We start from the raw sequence: 21,526 nt of genomic DNA on the forward strand, positions 1-21,526 counted from the left end.
AAAGTGCTTGAATTTTGTAGGTAACTTTGAAGATGAGAGGACAATATGAGCCTAGTTATTAGTGTTGTAAAAAAACACTATTTAGGGGGAAAACTTTCCCATACTTATTTTGGACTTCTTTTTAAAAGAAAATATACAAGACATATGACATTATATGTAGCTCTTTAATATGTGGTTGAGCCGTTAATTCTAGTGTTTAAGTTTTGGCATGTTCTGAATGTCTGCTATGAGTCAAAAAATTATTGTATAGTTCAGCATATTCATAAACGATCTGGAATGTGGGCTGTTGTGAGTTAACAAAATTTGCAGACTATGCAAAATTAATTAAGATAGTTAAGTCCAAAGCTGACTGAGAAGAGTTACCAAGGTGGTAGGGAGATAGCTCAGTGGTTTGAGCATTGGCCTGCTAAACCCAGGGTTGTGAGTTCAATCGTTGAGGGGGCCATTTAGGGATCTGGGACAAAAATTGGGGATTGGTCCTGCTTTGAGCAGGGGGTTGGACTAGATGACCTCTTGAGGTCCCTTCCAATCCTGATATTCTATGATTCAATGAATTGGGTGACTGGGCAACAAAATGGCAGATGAAATTCAGTGTTGATAAATGCAAACATTGGAAAAAATAGTGCCAGTTATACGTACAAAAAGAATGGCTATACTGGGTCAGACCATTGCTCCATCCAGCACAGTATTCTCTCTTTTGACAGTGAATGGTGCCATGTGCTTCCAAGGGAATGAATAGAACACACCAACTTATTGAGTGATCCATACCCTGTCATCCAGTCCCAGCTTCTGGCAGTCAGAGATTTAGGGAAACCCAGAGCATGAGGTTGCATCCCGAACCATCTTGGCTGATTACCATTGATGGATCTATCGTCCATCAACTACTGTGTGAATGTGGAATATGTTGATGATCTTACATTTCCAATATAATACTGATTATCTGGACTCTGGGTAGTTGAAGCGCTCTCAGCCTCCAGACTATATCATATCCAAATGCCTTGCTTATCTAAAACCCTGTTTTCTTAAAAGGCTTTATATGCTTGTAAGATCTAGTGTGTTTTGCAGTATCTGAAAAGAGTCAGCAGTGACCAGAAACGTGTTTGTGCACAAAGCTCAATGCTTACAGAGAACATTAAAAAAATACCCCCCCCTCCAAGAAGTTGGAATAAGTACACACAGCTTAATTTTCACAGGATTGTGTCAGTGGCAGCAGACTATCCATATTATAAATGATCTTTACAGAACGCAATTAGATCAGCAGGGAGAGAAGCCAAAACCTTAGTGCATTGTAGCTTGTTTTCTTGGTCTCTGTAACCCTGCTGTAATATCATGAAGAAGAATAGTGAAATGTGAGCCACGTGGCTTCTTCAGAATGATAGAATGACTGTCAGTGTCTGCAAGGAAAATTAGCTGCAAATGCTGCACAGCAAAATACTGTAGTTATGAGACAGTTATCTGCAAGAAGGAAACTTAAAGTGGCCACAAATAACCTTAACTTTGTCTCTTGTATTTGCCTCAACCAAAGCTTTCTGGCTTGCAGAGTTTACGGACTCTGCTATTCTTTTATCATTCTACTGATTTTCACAAACCCTACTCCCAAAATTATTCAAATTCTATTCCTTTTTAATAAATTATGTGCCTTTTTAATACTCTAACAGTTGTAAGCCACTAGTGTGTCCATTATTAGGCTATTGGAGTACTCTTCAGGTGGATGAAAACAATTAGCTTTCAGTCTTGTATGTCTCCACTGCACTCCAGGCCGATACAAATGTAACAACAATACAGACCCTGTTGTGGTTTATTGGAAGTTGTTCCTTATCTTTAACTATGCGTCTCCATGATAAAGCAAGAACACAGTTCCCATTCCTAGCCTATGCAGAAAAGAAACTCAATGGAAGATTTGTTAAGGCAAACTAACTCCAGATAATGCTAGTGTGGACCATGACCGTTCTTGTCTTTAACAGGGTGCTTTCAGGTCAGCTTAGGTGTCAAATTTATATTTTTATTAAATTGATCAATGGAAATGTTTCTGTGCTTGGTTTTATTCCAGTTGAAGCAGTGTCTAGTGTCAGGTTGGGATGTTGAGAGAGAAGGTGCTGGAACAAACTGCTAAATTAAAGAGCAGCAAGGCCTCCATTCTCATCCTCCTTGACCTTTGACATGGTCAACCACTCTGTACTTTTTAAAATCCTGTCCTCTGTTGGCTTTTCCTGCTTCTCTTCCTGCCTGTTCAGTCCCTCCGTTGGCAACTCATTTGGTTCAGTAAATGGGACTTAGTGTAAATGAGAATCAGGCCCAGAGTTTGGAAGGATAAATTCTTAGGCTTTAGGTTATAAACGAAAATTGAAGGCAATAGAAAGAAACTTCCCCTGCAATGCAGTGCAAGGTTGTTGCCTGCAAATGCAAGAGTTTATTTACCAGTGCCTTGTTCAGTCCAGTTTTAAATAGCCCCTGAAATAGTATCCCAAGGGGACTGGTAGAAATCTCATGAGTTAAAGTCACTATTTAAAAATTTCCTGACATTGAGGCTACATTTTCTTTAATTTCATTCTGTTGCTCTTCATCCTCCCAATACCACCGTGCGCAATCCTGTCTGTTTGATGCTCATACCTGTTGGTTACAGTATGCTGTAAGGCATATAATCACTATAGTTTTTGACTGTGTCCCCTCTTAGTCAAGATTTTTACAAGCTGTGCATGTTAAGTTCTTTACCTTTCCTCATAAATTGGTCCCTAAAAATCATTTGCTGGACAAGCACATTGCTGCACAAGCACAGCAGTTGTTCTGCACTCCTGTATATGGTGGGAACCAGTTTGTGCCAAGGAAATATGAAAGTACAGGTCAGAGAAGAGAAGAAATTGGGACATAATTCTTTCATTCCCTTTGTGAGCTAATTCTTGGGGGTGTAACCTGATAAGAGACTAGATGCTGCAATGATGAACACATTAGGAACTTTTGGATAGAAGTGCTCAGTTGGCTGAAAAAGTGGCAGAGCAGAAATTGTGTATGAGATGACCAATGTGCATGTAGGTTAGGGTTCCCCATTTTAACCGGACTGCTTGGTCCCCATCTAGAGTAACCTCCTGAGAAGACAGCAGCGCATGATCAAAAACCGGGAGTCAGCCTGCCAGTCACGCAGGAAGAAGAAGGAATACATGTTGGGGCTGGAGGCCAGGCTGAAGGCTGCCTTGCTGGAGAATGAGCAGCTCAAGAGAGAGAATGGTTCACTGAAGAGGCAGCTGGATGAATTGGTGTTAGAGGTAAGAAGTGTTTGTGGAAGGACGAAATCCATGCAGTGATTTGTTTAGAACAGCATGGTAATGAACTTGTGTTGGTACAGGCATCATAATGGCATGTGCCAACAACTGGGGGCAATAGGGATGGCTGTTACGGACCTCTGTCGGCTATTAGTTTAAAATAATGCACATGTTCATCATTTTCCCCCTTCCTTTTCCCTCACCCGCTGGTCTGGAGCCAGAGTCCCCATGTCAGCATGCTGTCTAGATGCACTGCTAGATGCATCATTTCTGAATTACGTTTGTTTACTTACACAGCTAATTACCATTGTTAATTAAATTGGTATTTGAACGAAACTCCACACTAAATTAAGTGATGTGCTTCTCACATGCAGTTATGCTCCCTCCATGCCCTCATTCAGAATTGTTGGCATAGAAGCCTAGAGTGATGCTAGAAGGGGCCACTGTGATTATCTGGTCTATCCTATAGGACTTAGGCCATAGGACTTAGTCCTAGAGCATATCTTTTTAGAAAAACACCCAATCTTGATTTAAAAATTGTCACTCCATCCCTATGCTGCTCTTTGTTCTTCTTTCCCCACATGATTGGGAGGGTGTTTCTGCTTCTCAAGCAATAACTGCAGCAGAAGGAAACCAAGTGACAGTCCTAGTCAGTTTCCCTTTTTTCTCCTGCTTGGACATGCTGTGTGCAGGAGCAGCACTGGTAGGAGCCTCTGCTTTCGCTGGCATGGAAGAAGGGAGAAACGATCTGCAGGACAATTTCAGGATTGCAGATTTCTGTGCGATAGCTTCCAAATGTTAACCCTGCTACATAATTCCCATTATAATTCACTTCAGTTTCCTTTAGCAACTGTCTGCGGAAAAGAGATTATTCTGGAGACTTCCTTAAATACCTCATGCTCCAGCAAGGTGTCTTTATTTCAGATCAAACCCATTAAAGGTGACTGAAAGAGGGGCTGAAAAAGCAAGTGTTAGACTGGCCTTTGTAGTATCTAAATGTGTGAAGAAGGCCTGGAAAGGTCTCCCTTTCCTCAATTTTGTCTACACTACACAGCTTTTAGTGACATGGCTGTTTCGCTACAGCCATGCTGCTAGAAGTCATGCAGCGTAGCCGCTGTTTGTTGGCTCTCCTGCTAACATAAAAGTTCCACCCCCAACAAGTGGCATTCATGCTGTTCACTCTGGTGCTCATCATGGAAAAATTGTGGGGTTTTTTTTTGGCAGTGGGTGAGGGAGGTTAACACCTCTGAAAGACAAAAGGTTTGTCGTTCAACTGCCAATGTAGACATACCTTAGGAGAAATGGGTTCATTCCCGTCTCTGCCACAGACTCCCTGATGGCTTTGGGGAAGTCACTCTGGACCTCATCTTTCCATCTGTACAATGGGGATAATAGGACTGCCCTGTTTCAAGGGGGTGGGGAGGGGGAAAGGATTAATATATTACAGACTGTGAGGTGTTGATACTATGGTGATAGGAGGCAGATAGCCTTAGTTTTAATTCCTTGTTGTAAATCTATTGGTTCTTCAGTTGTCCATAGAAAATTTGGTAGATGGGACTTGAATGGAATGTAAAAAAAGACTAGATATATTTTTAAATAGGTCTGACTGCACTCAAACATCTTTATGAAAAAGGGGAAGCTCATTTTTACCTCTGAAGTTTTACGCTTTGCAAGTCATCCTTAATATAAAAGGAAACAACAGGAGTTAGAATGTCTGAAATGCATTTGTGTTTTTAAACCCTCACTTACACTGTATGTGCGCTCTGTCTCCCTGTTTAGAACCAGAATCTTAAAATCCCTTCTCCAAAGAGAAGAGCTGTGTGTGTGATGGTGATATTGGCCTTTGTAATGTTGAACTATGGCCCACTTAGGTAAGTTGCCTTCCTCCATCCTCTCCCTACAACAATAGAATTAATTATTGATTTAACTCCATCGTCTTGATTATCTCCTCCCCACCACCAGTTAATTTCTACCTGGATCTTTAATACTGTCTGTCTGGTGGTGGGAGGCCATGGACTCACAGCATAGTTTTTTGCTATCTTCCACGCTAAGAGAGCTTCTCAGTAGTTGACTTGTTACCACGTAATGTAACAGTGAATGATACTGGGGGTGGGGTGGGGGTGTATTCCAATTCCCCCCCACCCCCTTTTCTTTCTCCACTCTCAATTTTTGAAAGTTGGAGAAGCTTTGAAAAGTAATAGTTGAAAAAGGGATGGGGAGGATCTCTTGATATAATTTACTCTCTTGCATTCAGTGATAAAAAGGGGAGAAAATAAATCCCAAGTTTCAAAATGATTTTGGTTTTCAAAAACAAGTGAAAATCTCAATTCAAAACAATTTAAAAAAAATCAAATGACAAGTTCTCACACACAAAAAAAACCCCTTAGTTTTTGTGAAACCCCATTTCTCCCTCTTTTTTGGGGGAAAAAAAATCCCGTTGTCTCTTGCTCCTTGACTTTGATACAGTCAGTCTTAAAATTTGGCTCTTGTGTCAGCATCCCTTTCAGCTGAGCAGCTGGAGTTAGTTTAGAAACAAAATAATTACTCCTGAGGACATTCTGTGCCAAAAAAATTAAAAATTCTGCACACAATATTTTAAAATTCTGCAAATTTTATTTGTCAAATAAATGTGGAGGTTCCAGTATGACACTGGGGAGCACAGGCCACTGGCTGCACAGAAGTGGGAGATCACTGTGCAGGTCCCACCCCTCTTTCCCCCAGTACACAGACTCAGCAGTGAGGCTGCACACAACCCTGACACAGGGCAAGGACTGTGCCTGCCCCAGAAACACCCCAGGGTTCTTCCCCTCTTTGCCAGGTGCACCAGCTGTGGGCAGACAGACTGAGCAAGGCAGGATCCAAGTGTGGAGGTGCTTAGTGTGGGGTATCCAGATGTGGGTTGAGAGGGTTCTGTGCGGAGCAATCTGTGTGAGCAGCTCAGTGGGGGATCTGGATGCACAGGGGCTTGTTGAGGGGTTCTTGGTGCAATAGTAATGGGACTCTGCAGGGGGCTCCAGGTGAAGGTGGTTGGGGCTAAGCAAGAGGGGGGGGTTGGGGGGATAGAGCTTGGCAGGGGGTCTGGATGTTGGGGCTTAGTGGGGGGTCCAGATGCTGGGGGAGTAGGACTCCGCATGCAGCTGGTTGGGGCTTGGTGGGGTGGGATCTGTGTGTGGGTGGCTTGTTGGGGTGGTCCAGGTGAAGTGGGGCTCATCAGGGGGTTCTGAGTGCGGGGGAGGTAAGGCTCGGCAGGAGGGTCTGGGTATGAGGGGGTCTGCATGCATAGGGGAGCAGCTCCCTGTACAGCTGAAGAGCAATGGGTGCAGGAAGCAGGGCAGGGGAGGAGAGAGAGAAGAGGCAGTTTGCAGAGTTTCCTGCAGCTGGGAGAAGAAACCTAGGGGTGGGTCTGACCCGGCTCTGGATGCCATGCCGGGAGAGAGGAAGTCCCGTCCTCCCCAGCCCAGCCAGGACTAGCAGCTGAGCCCACAGGGTAGGAGCCACCAGCTGGGTCTTCCCCAGCCCCCTGCCCCAGAGGCCCCTACCTCTCTGCCACCTGCCCTGGGCACCCAAAACATACTGCTGGGGAGGAGCACATGACCGCTCTTGTGGCTTCCCTTTGCTTCCCCATGAGGAAGTCATTTTTCTGCAGGGAAGCAAAGAAATCTTCAGGGGATATACATTCTGTGCATGTGCAGTAGCGCAGAATCCTCCCATGAGCATATACTAATGTATTTGTTCTATTATCATGGAACTTTTGTCTGGCTCTTGGGTGCTTCCCCATAAAGAGTCACAGTAGGCATGGCTTAAACTTGTGAGTTCCTCTTGTTTTCCTTCTCCGTCATGGGCACATTCCTCATTACAGCAGGGCCAGGCTTCTGGATGTGTAAGTTATAGTCCAAACTGTTTAGTCTTTTCTGATAATCTGATGTACAAAATTCCCATCAGAACAAGAAAGCAATGCTGCAGAGAGAATGTTGTGAATTCCCTTTGATTCACTAGTTGCCTGTGGACCAAACAATGTCCAGTTGAACATAAAGCATATGCGCTATTGCTTTTTAAGCTGGGAATTTAAATTAATGTAGATAGCCAAGGGAGCAAGTGAAGGTCTTTTCGTAGAACACCCAGTGGTCACAGAGTGAGGGATCGGGAAAGAACTCCAGGATACGGACCCTGGACTTCAGGAAAGCAGACTTCGACTCCCTCAGGGAACGGATGGCCAGGATCCCCTGGGGGACTAACTTGAAGGGGAAAGGAGTCCAGGAGAGCTGGCTGTATTTCAAGGAATCCCTGTTGAGGTTACAGGGACAAACCATCCCGATGAGTCGAAAGAATAGTAAATATGGCAGGCGACCAGCTTGGCTTAATGGTGAAATCTTAGCGGATCTTAAACATAAAAAAGAAGCTTACAAGAAGTGGAAGGTTGGACATATGACCAGGGAAGAGTATAAAAATATTGCTTGGGCATGTAGGAATGTTATCAGGAGGGCCAAATCGCACCTGGAGCTGCAGCTAGCCAGAGATGTTAAGAGTAACAAGAAGGGTTTCTTCAGGTATGTTGGCAACAAGAAGAAAGCCAAGGAATGTGTGGGCCCCTTACTGAATGAGGGAGGCAACCTAGTGACAGAGGATGTGGAAAAAGCTAATGTACTCAATGCTTTTTTTGCCTCTGTTTTCACTAACAAGGTCAGCTCCCAGACTGCTGCGCTGGGCATCACAAAATGGGGAATAGATGGCCAGCCCTCTGTGGAGATAGAGGCGGTTAGGGACTATTTAGAAAAGCTGGACGTGCACCAGTCCATGGGGCCGGACGAGTTGCTCCGAGAGTGCTGAAGGAATTGGCGGCTGTGATTGCAGAGCCATTGGCCATTATCTTTGAAAACTCGTGGCGAACCGGGGAAGTCCCGGATGACTGGAAAAAGGCTAATGTAGTGCCAATCTTTAAAAAAGGGAAGAAGGAGGATCCTGGGAACTACAGGCCAGTCAGCCTCACTTCAGTCCCTGGAAAAATCATGGAGCAGGTCCTCAAAGAATCAATCCTGAAGCACTTGCATGAGAGGAAAGTGATCAGGAACAGCCAGCATGGATTCACCAAGGGAAGGTCATGCCTGACTAATCTAATCGCCTTTTATGATGAGATTACTGGTTCTGTGGATGAAGGGAAAGCAGTGGATGTATTGTTTCTTGACTTTAGCAAAGCTTTTGACACGGTCTCCCACAGTATTCTTGTCAGCAAGTTAAGGAAGTATGGGCTGGATGAATGCACTACAAGGTGGGTAGAAAGCTGGCTAGATTGTCGGGCTCAACGGGTAGTGATCAATGGCTCCATATCTAGTTGGCAGCCAGTATCAAGTGGAGTACCCCAAGGGTCGGTCCTGGGGCCAGTTTTGTTCAATATCTTCATAAATGATCTGGAGGATGGTGTGGATTGCACTCTCAGCAAATTTGCGGATGATACTAAACTGGGAGGAGTGGTAGATACGCTGGAGGGGAGGGATAGGATACAGAAAGACCTAGACAAATTGGAGGATTGGGCCAAAAGAAATCTGATGAGGTTCAATAAGGATAAGTGCAGGGTCCTGCACTTGGGACGGAAGAACCCAATGCACAGCTACAGACTAGGGACCAAATGGCTAGGCAGCAGTTCTGCGGAAAAGGACCTAGGGGTGACAGTGGACGAGAAGCTGGATATGAGTCAGCAGTGTGCCCTTGTTGCCAAGAAGGCCAATGGCATTTTGGGCTGTATAAGTAGGGGCATAGCGAGCAGATCGAGGGACGTGATCGTTCCCCTCTATTCGACATTGATGAGGCCTCATCTGGAGTACTGTGTCCAGTTTTGGGCCCCACACTTCAAGAAGGATGTGGATAAATTGGAGAGAGTCCAGCGAAGGGCAACAAAAATGATTAGGGGACTGGAACACATGAGTTATGAGGAGAGGCTGAGGGAGCTGGGATTGTTTAGCCTGCAGAAGAGAAGAATGAGGGGGGATTTGATAGCTGCTTTCAACTACCTGAAAGGGGGTTCCAAAGAGGATGCCTCTAGACTGTTCTCAGTGGTAGCAGATGACAGAACGAGGAGTAATGGTCTCAAGTTGCAGTGGGGGAGGTTTAGATTGGATATTAGGAAAAACTTTTTCACTAAGAGGGTGGTGAAACACTGGAATGCGTTACCTAGGGAGGTGGTAGAATCTCCTTCCTTAGAGGTTTTTAAGGTCAGGCTTGACAAAGCCCTGGCTGGGATGATTTAACTGGGAATTGGTCCTGCTTTGAGCAGGGGGTTGGACTAGATGACCTTCTGGGGTCCCTTCCAACCCTGATATTCTATTCTATGATTCCACTCCCTCCCAGGTCTGTTATAAATAAGTCTTTAGCATAATGGAGAAAAAAACAAAGCTGGTTTTTGGGGGGAGAGGGGGACGGATTCTGGTACTTACATCCCTATTCACTAAACCTGGCTTTGGAAAGTAGGGCTCTGTCCTTTGTGGAACTCCTTCCTGCTCCCCAGATGGAGCATTACAGTAGACCTCCAGTTGCTGTATACTGTGTATGTTCCTGTTCAGTACATGAAAAATCCCTCTTAATGTAAGAGAGAGAGATTAGAAAAATCTGGATTTTCTTAAAAGGATACTGCCAAGATGATCCTATATTTGAAAACAAAATGTTTACTGACACTAGCAAAATTGTTTAAACTGAAAGGGCATTAAACTCTAAATGACTTGCCAGTATTGATGCTATCTGTCTTCGCCTTCACTTCCCTCAGTGTCGGCAGTGAAACTGGACAGGACAGTTTTGCTTATTTCTGATATTAAGCCCAGTTTGCTGCACATCAGTTATATTTGTGATTCAGACACTGCAGAGAAAGGTTTAAAACCTGTATTGATCTTCAAACCACCTCATTTACACTGATTTTTAAAACTCTGAAAATACACATTTTCCACTGGTACATAAAATTTGGACCTACACTACTTGTTTTTGTGCCTTGAATGTTTGACCAAATGAAGTTAGTTCTTTTGTGACTGTGAGTGTGAGTATATGCCATGGAAATGCTCATGGGCTTTATTTTATAAACACAGAACAATTGGTGGATTTTCTGGCTTTTGTGGAACTTTATAGGTGTTTTACATAGAGCCCACTATGTGGATTTCTGCAATTTTGTATTAATTTAAACTACACTTTTCACCCAGCAACTGAAAATACAATGAATGGATTTATTATAATCTAGTCTACATAAAACCCAGGCGGGTTATAGAGAAGTAAAACAAGTCCTTTAAAATTCTTATGTCCTGCCTTTTCAGACAGTGATTCTTTCAGATATTACAAGATAAGCATTGGGGCTAATGAGTGCAGGAATGGGAGATATCCAAAGAAAGTATAGGTACTTTGGGAAGCAATGGGTTGTGATATAGGAGATCACACCATTACTGCATAAAGCTGAGCTCCTGACCACTTGTGATTGAAGAGCCCATGGCATTGTCTATAGCAGTAGGGAAGCTAATTCAGGTGCCCTGGCAACACTTCCAGTTTGGCTAATTACTTTCTGCCTCCTTAAATCTCAGTGTAGTTTCAGTTGCACAGGGTTTTCTACTTCCTCTCCTAAATTGGCATGTGGAGTTGCTATGTGCCGTTTAGCATGGAACACAGCAGCTGTTAGCCATGAATTAGGTAATGGTTGCATAGTTTATAAATTGCTTTTGGATCTTTCAGGGTGAAATGTGCTATAGAACTGGAAAAATAATGATTACAAGACAAGGTACTGCTCTGTTCTGAGAGTTTAAAAGTTCTAAGAACAAATGTTTTTGTGGGACTGAAGTAATTGCTGCCTTTGTGCTATGAGGGTTTGGGAATAATTCTGGCTGTGTCTCTAAGTTTGAATGTCAGTTTGGGGTGTTTGGATGGCTTTCTTTGGTGGGTTTGTTTTTTAATTACCCCAAAAATCTCCACCCTGGAGAGAGAATGCACATAAAAATATTCTTCTGCTTGGAAGGTGTAACAGGGTTGCACTCATCTCTCACAAGTGTCTCCTGGCCAAGTGCGTGTGCCTGCACTCTCTCTCTGTTTGTAGTGGGTCTTTGGTGACTCAGCCCTCTGGGAAACTCATACACAGTCTGTGCGATAAAAGCAACACAAACCCCTTTCAGGATACAAGTCCCTCAGGGGCCTCTCTCAGTGCCTTCTCTGATGTCTCTCAGTTTGTCCCTGCTCTGCAACAGAGCAGTACCTCAGGGCTCCTTCGCTGGAGGCAGTGTCTTCGCCCTCCCGGGGCCTTTCTGGCCCCAGCTCTTAAGCTAGGCCACTACAGTTCAGTTCTCCTTCTGGGGTGCCTCAAAATCTAGGCCATTTTACCAGTGGCTGGGTACCCAGGCCCACCCTCTACTCCAGGTCCTTGCCCTGGGATCCTATACATAGCAGCCATCCACAATGTCCTTTTAAATTGCACTCTCAAATTAAATTAATGGCACCCTCAGCAAGTTTGCAGATGACACTAAGCTGCGGGGAGAGGTAGATACGCTGGAGGGTAGTGATAGGGTCCAGAGTGACCTAGACAAATTGGAGGATTGGGCCAAAAGAAATCTGATGAGGTTCAACAAGGACAAGTGCAGAGTCCTGCACTTAGGAAGGAGGAATCCCATGCACCACCACAGGCTGGGGACCAACTGGTTAAGCAGCAGTTCTGCAGAAAAGGACCTGAGGATTACAGTGGACGAGAAGCTGGATATGAGTCAGCAGTGTGCCCTTGTTGCCAAGAAGGCCAATGGCATATTGGGCTGTATTAGTAGGAGCATTGTCAGCAGATTGAGGGAAGTGATTATTCCCCTCTATTTGGCACTGTGAGGCCACACCTGGAGTATTGTGTCCAGTTTTGCGCCCCCCCCCCCCACTACAGAAGGGATGTGGGCAAATTGGAGAGAGTCCAGCAGAGGGCAACAACAATGATTAGGGGGCTGTGGCACATGACTTACGAGGAGAGGCTGAGGGAACTGGGCTTATTTAGTCTGCAGAAGAGAAGTGAAGGGGGGGATCTGATAGCCTTCAACTACCTGAAGCGGGGTTCCAGAGAGGATGGAGCTAGGCTGTTCTCAGTGGTGGCAGATGACAGAACAAGAAGCAATGGTCTCAAGTTGCAGTGCGGGAGGTTTAGGTTGGATATTAGGCTTGGTCTACAGTACGCGGTTATTTTTGAATTAGCCGAGTTACCTCGAAATAAAACTGGTTCCGTCCACACGACCAAACTATTTTTTTCCATTTAAAGGGCTCTTTACTCCGATTTCTGTACTCCATCTCGGAAGTGGAGTCGCGCTAAAATCGAGATCGCAGTTCTGAGTTACAGGTACTGTGGATGCAATTCGACGATATTGGCCTCCGGGAGCTATCCCAGAATGCTCCCTTGTGACCGCTCTGGACAACACTCTGAACTCTGATGCACTTGCCAGGTAGGCAGTAAAAGTCCCGGGAACTTTTGAATTTCCTGTTTGGTCACCATCAGCACAGGTGACCCTCAGCGCAGTCCACCATCACAGGCGACCATGCAGAGTCCACCATTTCAAGAGACCACGCAGTCCTGGATTCGTAGACGAGCTCCAGCATGGTCCGAACAGGAGGTACTGAATCTCATTGCATGTTGGGGAGACGAATCTGTTATGGCAGAACTACGTTCCAAAAAAAGGAACGCAAATACATATGCTAAAGTCTCCAGGGCTATGACAGAAAGCAGCTACTCCAGGGACACAGAACAGTGTCGTACATAAATCAAGGAGCTCAGGCAAGCGTACCAAAATGCCAGGGAGGCGAATGGGCGCTCTGGGTCACAGCCCCATACATGCCGCTTCTACCGTGAGCTGCATGCAATTATGGGGGATGACGCCACCACTACCCCACCACTGTCTGTGGACACCTGCAAGGGGGGAGTAGCAAGGAGCGAGGAGAATGAGTTTTTGGAGGACGAAGAGGAGGAGGAGGAGGAGGACAGTGCACAGGCGGCAAGTGGGGAATCCGTTTTCCCTCCTAGCCAGGAACTATTCTTAATGCTGGAGCCAATAGCTTCCCCCTACTTCCAAAGCATGCTCCCAGACCATGACCCTGGAGAAAGCACTTCTGGTGAGTGAGAGCTTGATCGGAGCCATGCAGTGAGGGGTGGGGGGAAACCCAGCCGCGCTGGGCTGTTCGTGTTTAGTTTAAAGGGCTTATCCCTGCTCATCGGAGCCCCGCGGTGTGTGTGTGTGTGGGGGGGGGGGGCGCGTTGTGTGAAGCGATCATCCCAGAGACCCCGCAGGCTGCCTGCAAGCTGAATTCTGTTGTCTGGCCGTTGCCTGCAAGCTGAATTCTGTTGCCTGGGCGCATGTGATGGCTTACTCACACCAAAGTGGCAGGCATTTCAGTATCGGAGGCAAAATGCGACCTTGTACAGAAAGAACATGTGCTGTGTACTATGAATTACCTGTTTCACTGAGAAAGAGTGTCCCCTTTATTCTCTAAAATGTATCTTTTAAAATACTACCCTCCCTTTTTCTCCTCCCTCAGCAGGTGCAAATGTTTCAATGCAGCCCCTATCTACTCTGTCCCAGAGGCTGGTCCAGATTAGAAGGCGGAAAAAACGAACTCGGGATGAGATGTTTGCTGAGCTCATGCAGTCCTTCCGCACTGATAGGGCCCAGTTGAATGTGTGGAGGCAAACAATTGCAGAGTCGCATAAAGCGTTACATGAATACGAAGAGGGAGGGATGCACACAATGAGAGCAGGCAGGATGCTATGGTCAAGCTCATGGGGGAGCAAACTGACATGCTCCACTGTATGGTGGATCTAATGCGGGAAAGGCAGCAAGACCGCAGGCTGCCGCTGCAGCCCTTGTATAACCGTCCTCCCTCCTCCCCAAGTTCCATAGCCTCCTCACCCAGACACCCAAGAACACGGGGGCGGAGGCTACGGGGACCCACACACTCAACCCCAGAGGATTGCACAAGCAGCAGAAAGCTGGCATATCCTAAATTTTGATTTGGTTTCTGGATTTGTCCTTCCCTCCTCCTCCTCCATCCCCCTAACCCAATACTTCCCTTCCCCCATCTAGCTTCTGATTTCTCTTAATGTTTTGTGCAACAAGTAGTAAAGAACGGTTTTTAAACAATTGTGACTTTATTTCCTTATGTATATAACTTTAAGAGAAACAAACACAACTCTCACACTGTACCCTGGCCAGTCATGAAACTGGCTTTCAAAGCTTCTCTGATGTGCAGCGCGCCCTGCTGCGCTCTTCTAATCGCCCTGTTGTCTGGCTGTGTGAAACTGGCCACCAGGCAAGTTGCCTCAACCTCCCACCCCACCATAAACATCTCCCCTTTACTCTCACAGATAATTTGGAGCGCACAACAAGCAGCAATTACAATTGGAATATTGGTTGTGCTGAGATCTAACTGAGTTAGTAAACTGCGTCAGCGCGTTTTCAAACATCCCAACGCACATTCTACCACCATTCTGCACTTGCTCAGCCTGTAGTTGAACTGCTCCTTACTACTGTCCAGGGTGCCTGTGTACAGCTTCATGAGCCATGGCATTAAGGGTTAGGCTGGGTCCCCGAGGATAACTATAGGCATTTCAACATCCCCAACAGTAATTTTCTGGTCTGGGAAGTAAATTCCTTCCTTCAGCTGTTCAAACAGACCAGAGTTCCTGAAGATGCGAGCATCATGCACCTTTCCCAGCCATCCCACGTTGATGTTGGTGAAACGTCCCTTGTGATCCACCAGTGCTTGCAGCACCATGGAAAAGTACCCCTTGCGGTTTACGTACTGGCAGCCCCGGTGTTCTGGGGCCAAGATAAGGATATGCGTTCCGTCTATCGCCCCGCCGCAGTTAGGGAACCCCAGCACATTAAAGCCATCCACAATGGTCTACACGTTTCCCAAAGTCACTACCCTTGATAGCAGCTGGTCAATGATTGCGTTGGCTACTTGCAGCACAGCAGCCCCCACAGTAGATTTGCCCACTACAAACTGATTCCTGACTGACCGGTAGCTGTCGGGCATTGCAGGCTTCCACAGGGCTATGACCACTCGCTTCTCAACTGTGAGGGCTGCTGTCATTTTGGTATCTTTGCGCTTCAGGGCAGGGGACAGCAAGTCACAAAGTTCCATGAAAGTGGCCCTACGAATGTGAAAGTTTCGCAGCCACTGGGAATCATCCCATACTGGGAACACTATGTGGTCCCACCAGTCTGTGCTTGTTTCCCGGGCCCAGCATTCCACGGCATGAACCTGGCCCAAAGCCACCATGATCTCCCAATCGCCACATGCCGTGCCGTCTGTGTGCATGTCCTCATCATTATAGTAATCGCACTGTTGTCGCTTCCTCGCCCGGTTTTGCAGTTTTGCACATACTGCTGGGTAATGCGCGAGGTATTTACAATGGTCAAAACTGCAGTGGAGATCTGATCGGGCTCCATGGTATGGCACCTGCACGGGTAATCCTAGAAATAGGGTGCAAAATGTAGGAGAGCAGAGTTGGCGGCGGAAGCTGTGCCGTTTGGTTCACGGTAGCCGAACAACGGCGGAAAACGGTTGTCTTCTGTGGCTTTCACGGAGGTGGGAGCCCAGGACAGAGAACATGGAGAAGCTCAGAAGCATGGCAATAGCAGGAGAGCAGAGTTGGTGGCGGAAGCTGTGCTTCTCGGTTCACAATGGCTGAGCAGAGTGGAGTTGGAGAGGTGGATTCATAGTAGCAGGAGAGCAGTGGTGCACCGTCTGCTGAAAGCAGTATGGCATTTGCACGCCAAAAAGGCGTGAAACCGTTTTCTGCTGTAACTTTCTGATGACGCACACCCAGAAAGACCCGCGAGAATGTTTTTGCCCCATCATGCACTGGCAGCTTAACCCAGTGGGCGGCGGGGACTGCGGGAACTGAGGGATAGCAACCCACAGTGCACCACTCTGACATTCGATGCTAGCCTTGGTACTGTGGATGCAGTCTGCCGATTTCACGTGCTTTAGTGGGGACACACAAGACCGAATGTATAAAATAGCTTCTGAAAATTCGAATAGAATAATTTTGAAATAATTTCGTACTGTAGACGTACCCTTAAGGAAACACTATTTCATTAGGAGGGTGGTGAAGCACTGGAATGGGTTACCTAGGTAGGTGGTGAAATCTCCATCCTTAAAGGTTTTTAAGGTCCAGCTTGACAAAGCCTTGGCTGCGATAATTTAGTTGGTGTTGGTTGTGCTTTGAGCAGGGGATTGGACTAGATGACCTCCTGAGGTCTCTTCCAACCCTAATATTCTATGATTCTGTGAAATAAAGTGCATTGCTGCTATAATTCCCTGGGCCACTTCATGTGGCTCCTGCACATTCTTCATCCTTACCTCAGAGCCTTGTTCTTGTGGAGTCCCAGCAGCAAGCCTGGAGCACCATCCACTCTACTTCGGCTCTAGGAAGTAACTGAACCTATTCACATGCTGCAGCTTATCTTATACTGACCTGCTGGGCCCTGATTGACTGCTTGCCATACAGCTGCTCTCGGCAACTTGGAGGACCTCTCTACTGCCCTTTTCTGAGGTGGGGTTTGGCAGGGCCACAAAGCCTCCAGCTGGGGCCTCAGGGCCTTGTCCACCAGGATTCTACAGGATTGAGAGAGAGCCCCTTTACTTAAAATGAGGAATGCTGGCAGAACCAGTAATATCTCTCAGTCTGGTAGAAATTTTTCAAGTGCACCCACTTTTGGTAGAAAGACATTAAAAAGAAAATATGAAGGACCAGGAAGAGGGAATGCATAAGACCTGCTCCTGTTCGAGGAGCAAAAAACAGAATGGAAGGGTTGTCCCTAGCCCCGTGCTTCCTCTCCCCCACCCCCATCACTGCAAATGATCTCTCACCCTAGGGACTGTGCTGAATTTGACAGTAAAAGTTGCTGTCAGTGTAGTGTCTGTGGTCTGTGTGTGTTCGAATAACAATAAAAATTGACAACTACACAAACATAACTTATTTTTTTAACCTGTTTGATGTTCAGTAGAGAGAGAAAGTGGAAGGGAATTCCTAGGCGTCTAGCCATTCCTGGCACTCATTGTAATAGGTCAGCCTGCACTGGATGGCCTGCATCAATATTGATTTTAGACAGTGGGAACCGAAGCTAGTGCCTTGGTTGGGGATGGGGCCAGAGCAGATTGGGGGCAGAGCAGGGCTGGGTGGTGCTCCCTCCCGCCCTGCGTGGAGGCCGGCCCAGATTCTGCCGTCCCACCCAACGTTCCTCTGTGCCTCCTAAGGAGGCGCACCCCACAGTTCAGAGACCACTGCAGTAGTGAATAGTATATCTGCTACCGTGAATTAGCAGGAAATTGTTTTTTCTTCTTCGAGTGATGGTCCCACTGTGTATTCCACACGTGTATGCATGCGCACCAAGCACCTGAGTCTGGAGATTTTTAGTAAGCAGTGTGTATTGGACCACGCATGGGCAGTTGCTCTCGTGCTCTGACCGACACCTCTCCAATTCCTTCTTACCACTGCATGGTCTGAGTCGGAATCTTGTGTGACCATGGATGCTGCTTGAACTGCATCATTCTGTAAATATATTGTCAATAGCTTTTCAGTATTTGTATCTTTTAGACTTATTATGAAGTAGTATTAGTTGTTTTTCCCCCACCCCAGGGAGATCCCCCTAGGAAAGCTGGAATTATGCCCAGAGTCCTGGGGTTCAAGAACTTTGTTTCCTGACCCCACTCATTTTCTATGAGTGAGGAACACCAGTGCTGTCTCTACTGCCTAGGCAGGGCTCACATCTCAGCCAAGTGCAGCATTTAGGCTATGTCTATGCTACCACTTACGTTGGCAAAACTTATGTCTCTCTGGGGTGTGAATATTTCACTCCCCTGAGCGACAAAAGTTACACTGACATAAGCACTGGTAACATATTGGAGGGAGAGCTGCTCCCAATGACATCGCTTATGCCGCTTGTGAAGGTGTTTGTTTTTTTTTATGCTGACGGGAGAGCTGTGTCCTGTCAGCAGAGAGTGTCTTCACCACACACACTGCAAGCAGCGCAGCTGTATCAATACAGCTGTCATGCTGCAGTGCTGTTTGTGTAGACATGGCCTAAGACTCAGAGAGTTTAAGGTCAGAAGGGACCATCATGATCATCTAGTCTGACGTACTGCACATCACAGGCTGCACAACCTCAACTGCCCACTCCCATAATATGCCCGTAACCTCTGGCTGAATTCCTGAAGTACTCAAATCTTGATTTAAAGACTTCAAGTTACAGAGATCTGATGGCTCCACCAGTGGGCTCACTGCACCCCAGGGCGATCAGAGATCTGCTTCCCCTAGAGAACATTTTTATTCTCCTGTAGGTTCACTCACCCCACCTCTTGGGTCCATCCTTATTCAGAGACATAGTTACTTTTGAAGAGGAAGCTGGTTTGAGGATGCAGAGCTGCTCTGCTCTCCTGTCTGCAGGCCTGAGTACTGTCGGTTCTACTGGTGGTTTGGGACCCAGCTTTTTCTCCTGAGTTTCCAACAACGCAGGAGTCTCTGTCTTACCAAACAAAGATGGCTTGGGATAGGAGCCCTAGGAGATCAAGGTTCTGTCCTTGGACCAGACTTGACTTGTCAAGAGACAGGTGATACCCAGTGCCCTGGGGTCCTCCCCTTCCAATTGATCCCTTGTACTGGTACTACTGGGGCACTTGGGATCCCTACCCTAAGCACGTGGGATCGGTGCATGTGCCTCATTTACCATCTCCTGGCCAACTGCAACCGGTCGTGTCGGAATATTCAGTGGATGAAGATAAACCAGATCCAACAGTTCTGGAAGCAATTTCATCATCTTCCCTGGATGAGAAGGCAATATCAGGAACTACTGCACAGGGTGGCATCCAAGCTGCAGATACAGCTTGTCATGGAGTCACCAGGCGATGGTCTGGAACTACTCCCTACGAAGCCAGTCAGGACTCTGCGGGAGCGTGCCTCCTCTCTCTGAGCATACTGTCTCCAGGGCAAGAAGCTTACACAGCTTTGACCTTCCTGGGTCTGACCTTGGAGCATTCAGCATCCTCTTCCACACTGTGCGCTTCCCGCAGTGAGTCTGCCCGGGCAGGTCTCCTAGGGAAGCCAGAGGGCCCTGCACCCCAACTCCACAGTCAGACGTGACTCTCAGCCAGCCATTAAAACAGAACAATAAAACATTTATTAGACAACAGGAACACAGTCTTAACCAGAGCTTGTAGGTACAGAAAACAGGACCCCTCAGTAGGTCCATCTTGGGGGTGGGGAGCCCAGACCAAGGTTCTGGGCCTCCCTCGGTCTCCCCAGCCAGTTCCAAACTGAAACTCCCTCCAGCCCCTCCTCTGGCCTTTGTCTCTTTCCCGGGCCAGGAGGCCACCTGATCTTTTTGTTCTCCAACACCTTCAGTTGTCACCTTGCAGGGGAGGGGCCTAGGCCATCAGTTGCCAGGAGACAGGGTGTCGGCCATTCTCTGTGCAGACAGCCTCATACTGGGCCTCTAGGGCTCTGCAGCAATCATACACCCTTATCCCACCACCTAGATATTTAAGAAATGCATAGGGGAAACTGAGGCACTCACACAGTAGTCAATATTCAGAGAAAACATTAAGAACAGTCCTACTTCGTCACCCAGCTTGAAGAAGTTCAGGCGCCTCAGCACAGATTGCTGGACATTTTGCAGCCCTCTGGTCCCAGTTGAGAGGCCCTCCCAATCAATGAGGCCATCATGAATCCAATACAAATAGTGTGGCGCACTCCTGCTTCTTGTGCTCCCACCACAGAGAGCGCCGAGAAGCACTGCTTTGTTCCATCCGGGGGGGAAGAGTTTCTAGTCTTGCACCCCGTGCCTAACTCTAACTCCTTGGTGGTACAAGTGGTCATTGAGAGATCCAGGCTGCAACATCCAACAACTACTCTCTCAGACAAGGGTGCCAAATGGCTCAATCCCCAAGGAGCAAAGGACTTCTCCTCCACCTCTCTCCAATTCAGGATTTCAAATTACCAGGGTTTTTGAGCTAAATATGATTTCACCAATTATACAAAGTTTTTAGAATTCAAAGACAAGCTACCTCAGGAAAATGGAGCCCACTTCCAGTCCTTAATTGATGAGGGCAAACTAGTGGCTAAGAATTCCTTCCAAGCTGCAGAAGATGTTGCAGACACTGCATCCAGAGGGATGGCTACAGTCATTCTTATGAGGAGAGATTCTTGGTTACAGTCCTCGGGTTTCTCTAGGGAGGTGCAGAATACCATGCGGGGTCTGCCCTTCAATACAGTTAATCTGTTCCATAAGAAGACGGCTGAGTCTGTCCACCTCCTCAAATACTTGAGTACAACTCTTTGCTCACTATACATGTATACTCCTGCCCCTAAGAGAAAGCATCACAGGCAGGGATACAGAGCAAGACCACCTCCTCAGCCTTTTTACCACCAATGCCTCTGTAAATAACAGAGGGTGCACAAGCCCAGACACACAGCACCTGTGACATCCATTTCCACACCTCACTGTAACCCTCAATCAAAGAATTTCTTTTGATGGGACTGTTCAGAATTGTGTCCCTTTACTGATGCCACATCATTCCTTCCCTGCCCACACACACACACTCTTCAGTTTTTTGGAGGCTGCCTTACCCAGTTTGCCTGGAACTGGAGGGCCCTAACAGTTGACAAATGGGGACTGGAAATTATTCATTGCGGCTATCTGATCAAGTTTCTGTCAACTCCTACCCACAAACCCCCTTCTTGGTTCCTTTTAGGTGACCAATCTCACAAGGAAATTGTCTGTCAAGAAGTGGACTCCATCTCCCCATCAGGGAAAAGGATTCTACTCCCCATAATTCTTAATTCCCAGACAGAATGGGGTATGGAGGCCCATTCTGGACCTACAGCAACTAAATATGTTCATCCAAAAATTAAAATTCCACATGATTATATTTGCATCAGGAGGAAGCTTGGTTTGCAGCTCTCCACATGAAAGACATATACTTTCACATAAACATTTACCCATACCACAAGTAGATGCTTATGGGCAGATGAGCTGAGAGCTTCAGTAGATCCGTGAATCAGAACCGTCTTGGCCAGCTGGGCATAATAAGGATGACTCAAGCTCTGTCATGATAGATTTTCCATAGAACCTGTGGTATTAATGGGATTGGAGAGAAGGCGTATCAGTTCCTCAGGTTCCTCTTCAGTCAAGACCATTGCCAATTCAGGGTCCTTCCATTAAGGCTAGCTACAGCACCCAGAATGTTTACAAAAGCTTTTTTCAGTGGTGGCAGCTTGGATGAGAAGA

The 21,526-nt window shown here is 46.7% G+C and overlaps 1 protein-coding gene across 6 annotated transcripts in view; it reads left to right on the forward strand.

The window, feature by feature from the left end:
• The window catches only part of ATF6 (activating transcription factor 6), a 408,706-nt gene that overhangs the window by 65,694 nt on the left and 321,486 nt on the right, over positions 1 to 21,526 (forward strand). For all 6 annotated transcript variants that reach the window (XM_073356217.1, XM_073356211.1, XM_073356213.1 and 3 more), the window contains 2 exons: positions 3,075 to 3,260; positions 5,037 to 5,128. In XM_073356217.1, the coding sequence (XP_073212318.1) occupies positions 3,075 to 3,260; positions 5,037 to 5,128 (278 nt within the window). The remainder of the gene's footprint in view (positions 1 to 3,074; positions 3,261 to 5,036; positions 5,129 to 21,526) is intronic.

This window comes from Lepidochelys kempii, chromosome 8 (assembly GCF_965140265.1).
Source record: "Lepidochelys kempii isolate rLepKem1 chromosome 8, rLepKem1.hap2, whole genome shotgun sequence".
Taxonomy (NCBI): domain Eukaryota; kingdom Metazoa; phylum Chordata; order Testudines; family Cheloniidae; genus Lepidochelys; species Lepidochelys kempii.